General features: G+C 39.5%; 1 protein-coding gene across 1 annotated transcript; it reads left to right on the forward strand.

Annotated features, from left to right (window-relative positions):
- Positions 1-268: 268 nt before the first annotated feature.
- On the forward strand, positions 269-1,219 carry LOC138435216 (olfactory receptor 9K2-like). Its single transcript, XM_069579562.1, has one exon. It carries the CDS (start codon positions 269-271, stop codon positions 1,217-1,219), a length of 951 nt encoding a protein of 316 aa, XP_069435663.1.
- The last annotated feature ends 1,510 nt before the right edge of the window (positions 1,220-2,729 follow it).

Genomic DNA, 2,729 nt, shown 5'->3' on the forward strand with positions numbered 1-2,729 from the left:
CTACTTTCTTATTTACTTCCCTGAAAAAATATGATTTAAATAAAATAACCAAAGAGCTTCCTTTACTGCTTAATAGACTAACAGTTTCAGAAGTCTAATGACATCTAACCCCTAATCTTACATCCTCCTGACAATAAGATTGTTTTGTATGCAATATCTCGTTAAGTTGTTAATCATATATATCTACATTTAAGACAGTATTGATAGCACTAGAATCAAAGCCACAGTTTCATTTATTTTGCCTTGTGCCTCTCAGCAGGTGTCTGCCATGGGTGACAGGGAAACAACCAATCACTCAGAAGTGACTGACTTCATTCTTGTCGGCTTCAGGGTCCACCCAGAGCTCCACATTCTCCTCTTCCTGCTTTTTCTGCTTGTCTATGCCATGATCCTTCTAGGAAATATTGGCATGATGGTCATTATTATGAAAGAGCCACGGCTGAACACACCAATGTATTTCTTCCTAGGCAACCTCTCCTTCATTGATCTCTTCTATTCATCTGTTATTGCACCCAAGGCTATGATCAACTTCTGGTCTGAGAGCAAGTCCATCTCATTTGCAGGCTGTGTGACTCAGCTCTTTCTCTTTGCCCTCTTCATTGTGACCGAGGGATTTCTCCTGGCAGCCATGGCTTATGACCACTTCATTGCCATCTGCAACCCACTCCTCTACTCTGTCCAGATGTCAACACGTTTCTGTGTTCAGTTGGTGGCTGGTTCCTATTTTTGTGGCTGTATCAGCTCAGTTCTTCAGACCAGCATGACATTTACTTTATCCTTTTGTGCATCTCGGACCATTGACCATTTTTACTGTGATGACCGTCCACTTCAAAGGCTGTCTTGTTCTACCATCTTCATCCATAAACTGGTTTCTTTCTGTTTATCTGGCATCATTATCTTGCCTACCATCATAGTTATTATTGTTTCTTATTTGTATATTGTGTCCACAGTTGTAAAGATACCCTCCACTGAGGGACGTCAGAAAGCCTTCTCCACTTGCAGCTCCCACCTGGGAGTTGTGAGTGTACTGTATGGTGCTGGCTCTTTTATGTATCTCACTCCTGACACATATCCTGAGCTCAGTAAAGTGGCCTCCTTGTGTTACACCCTACTCACTCCCATGTTGAATCCTTTGATTTACTCTGTGAGAAACAAAGATGTCAAAGAAGCTCTGAGGAAGATCCTGAGGGAAAATATATTTTTATTTATTTCTGTTTAACAGTGATATACCTGAAAGACACAGGCTTTATAACAACTTGGGGAAGCACTGACTCAAAAAATGCACCCATTGATCTTATAAATATTTACTCTTAGAGAGTTAGTTTATTTGAATACCATGTACTTAAAACCAAAAAGTACATTTGGAATATATTGTCTGGCTGTTGATTTTGGAGTGAATGAAATGACTTTCTCTTTACTTCACCTTAATTATGGTAAAAATAATGATTGCCATGGAAGAAAAGTTATGACCAATCTAGAAAGCATATTCAAAAGCAGAGACATTACTTTGCCGACTAAGGTCCGTCTAGTCAAAGCTATGGTTTTTCCAGTAGTCATGTACAGATGTGAGAGTTGGACTGTGAAGAAGGTTGAGCGCTGAAGAACTGATGCTTTTGAACTGTGGTGCTGGAAAAGACTCTTGAGAGTTCCTTGGACTGCAAGGAGATCCAACCAGTCTATTCTGAAGGAGATCAGCCCTGGGATTGTTTTGGAAGGAATGATGCTAAAGCTGAAACTCCAGTACTTTGGCCACCTCATGTGAAGAGTTGACTCATTGGAAAAGATTGATGCTGGGAGGGATTGGGGACAGGAGAAGGGGACGACAGAGGATGAGATGGCTGGATGGCATCACTGACTCGATGGATGTGAGTCTGAGTGAACTCTGGGAGTTGGTGATGGACAGGGAGGACTGGCGTGCTGTGATTCATGGGGTTGCAAAGAGTCGAACATGACTGAGCAACTGAACTGAATTGAACTGAACTGAATTTCATTTTTGGGAAAATATATTCCAAATTTGCTTGTCTCTCTGAGATTGCTTCTTTTATATGTATTGTTAGTCTTGAGTCAGTAACTTGTGTTATGTGGATATTTATGTAATTCATAGAGGTAATCTGATGTAATAAGATTGATGTGATGTAATAAGCAAGAGAAAACAAAATATGAGGTTTACTGGAGAAATCTTCATGAATGTGTAGTGGGAGAATCAGATGCTCTTAATTGCACAGAATCTAAAGGGTGACTTGTATGTAACTCTTAATTGTTCAGAGACTACGTGAGTGACACATTTATTTCATGGTTTCTCTGACTTGAATCATTATTATTTCTCCCTCTCATTTGAAGATCTGCTAAACTGATAATTACTTTTGAATATTCTCCCTTTTCAAAAGAACACTGTAATAAAAATAAACAGGAATAAAAATGATCTATGTTTTATTAGATATACCTTAGTATTCATTCATCAAATTAATATTTATTGAATTTTGATGTACTCTTTGCCCTATAAGCATATTGAAAAGCAGAGATATTACTTTGCCAACAAAGGTCCATCTAGTCAAGGCTATGGTTTTTCCAGTGGTCATGTCTGGATGTGAGAGTTGGACTGTGAAGAAGGCTGAGTGCCGAAGAATTGATGCTTTTGAACTGTGGTGTTGGAGAAGACTCTTGAGGGTCCCTTGGACTGCAAGGAGATCCAACCAGTCCATTCTAAAGGAGATCAGTCCTGGGTGTTC

Source organism: Ovis canadensis, chromosome 3, assembly GCF_042477335.2.
Source record: "Ovis canadensis isolate MfBH-ARS-UI-01 breed Bighorn chromosome 3, ARS-UI_OviCan_v2, whole genome shotgun sequence".
Classification (NCBI taxonomy): Eukaryota; Metazoa; Chordata; class Mammalia; order Artiodactyla; family Bovidae; genus Ovis; species Ovis canadensis.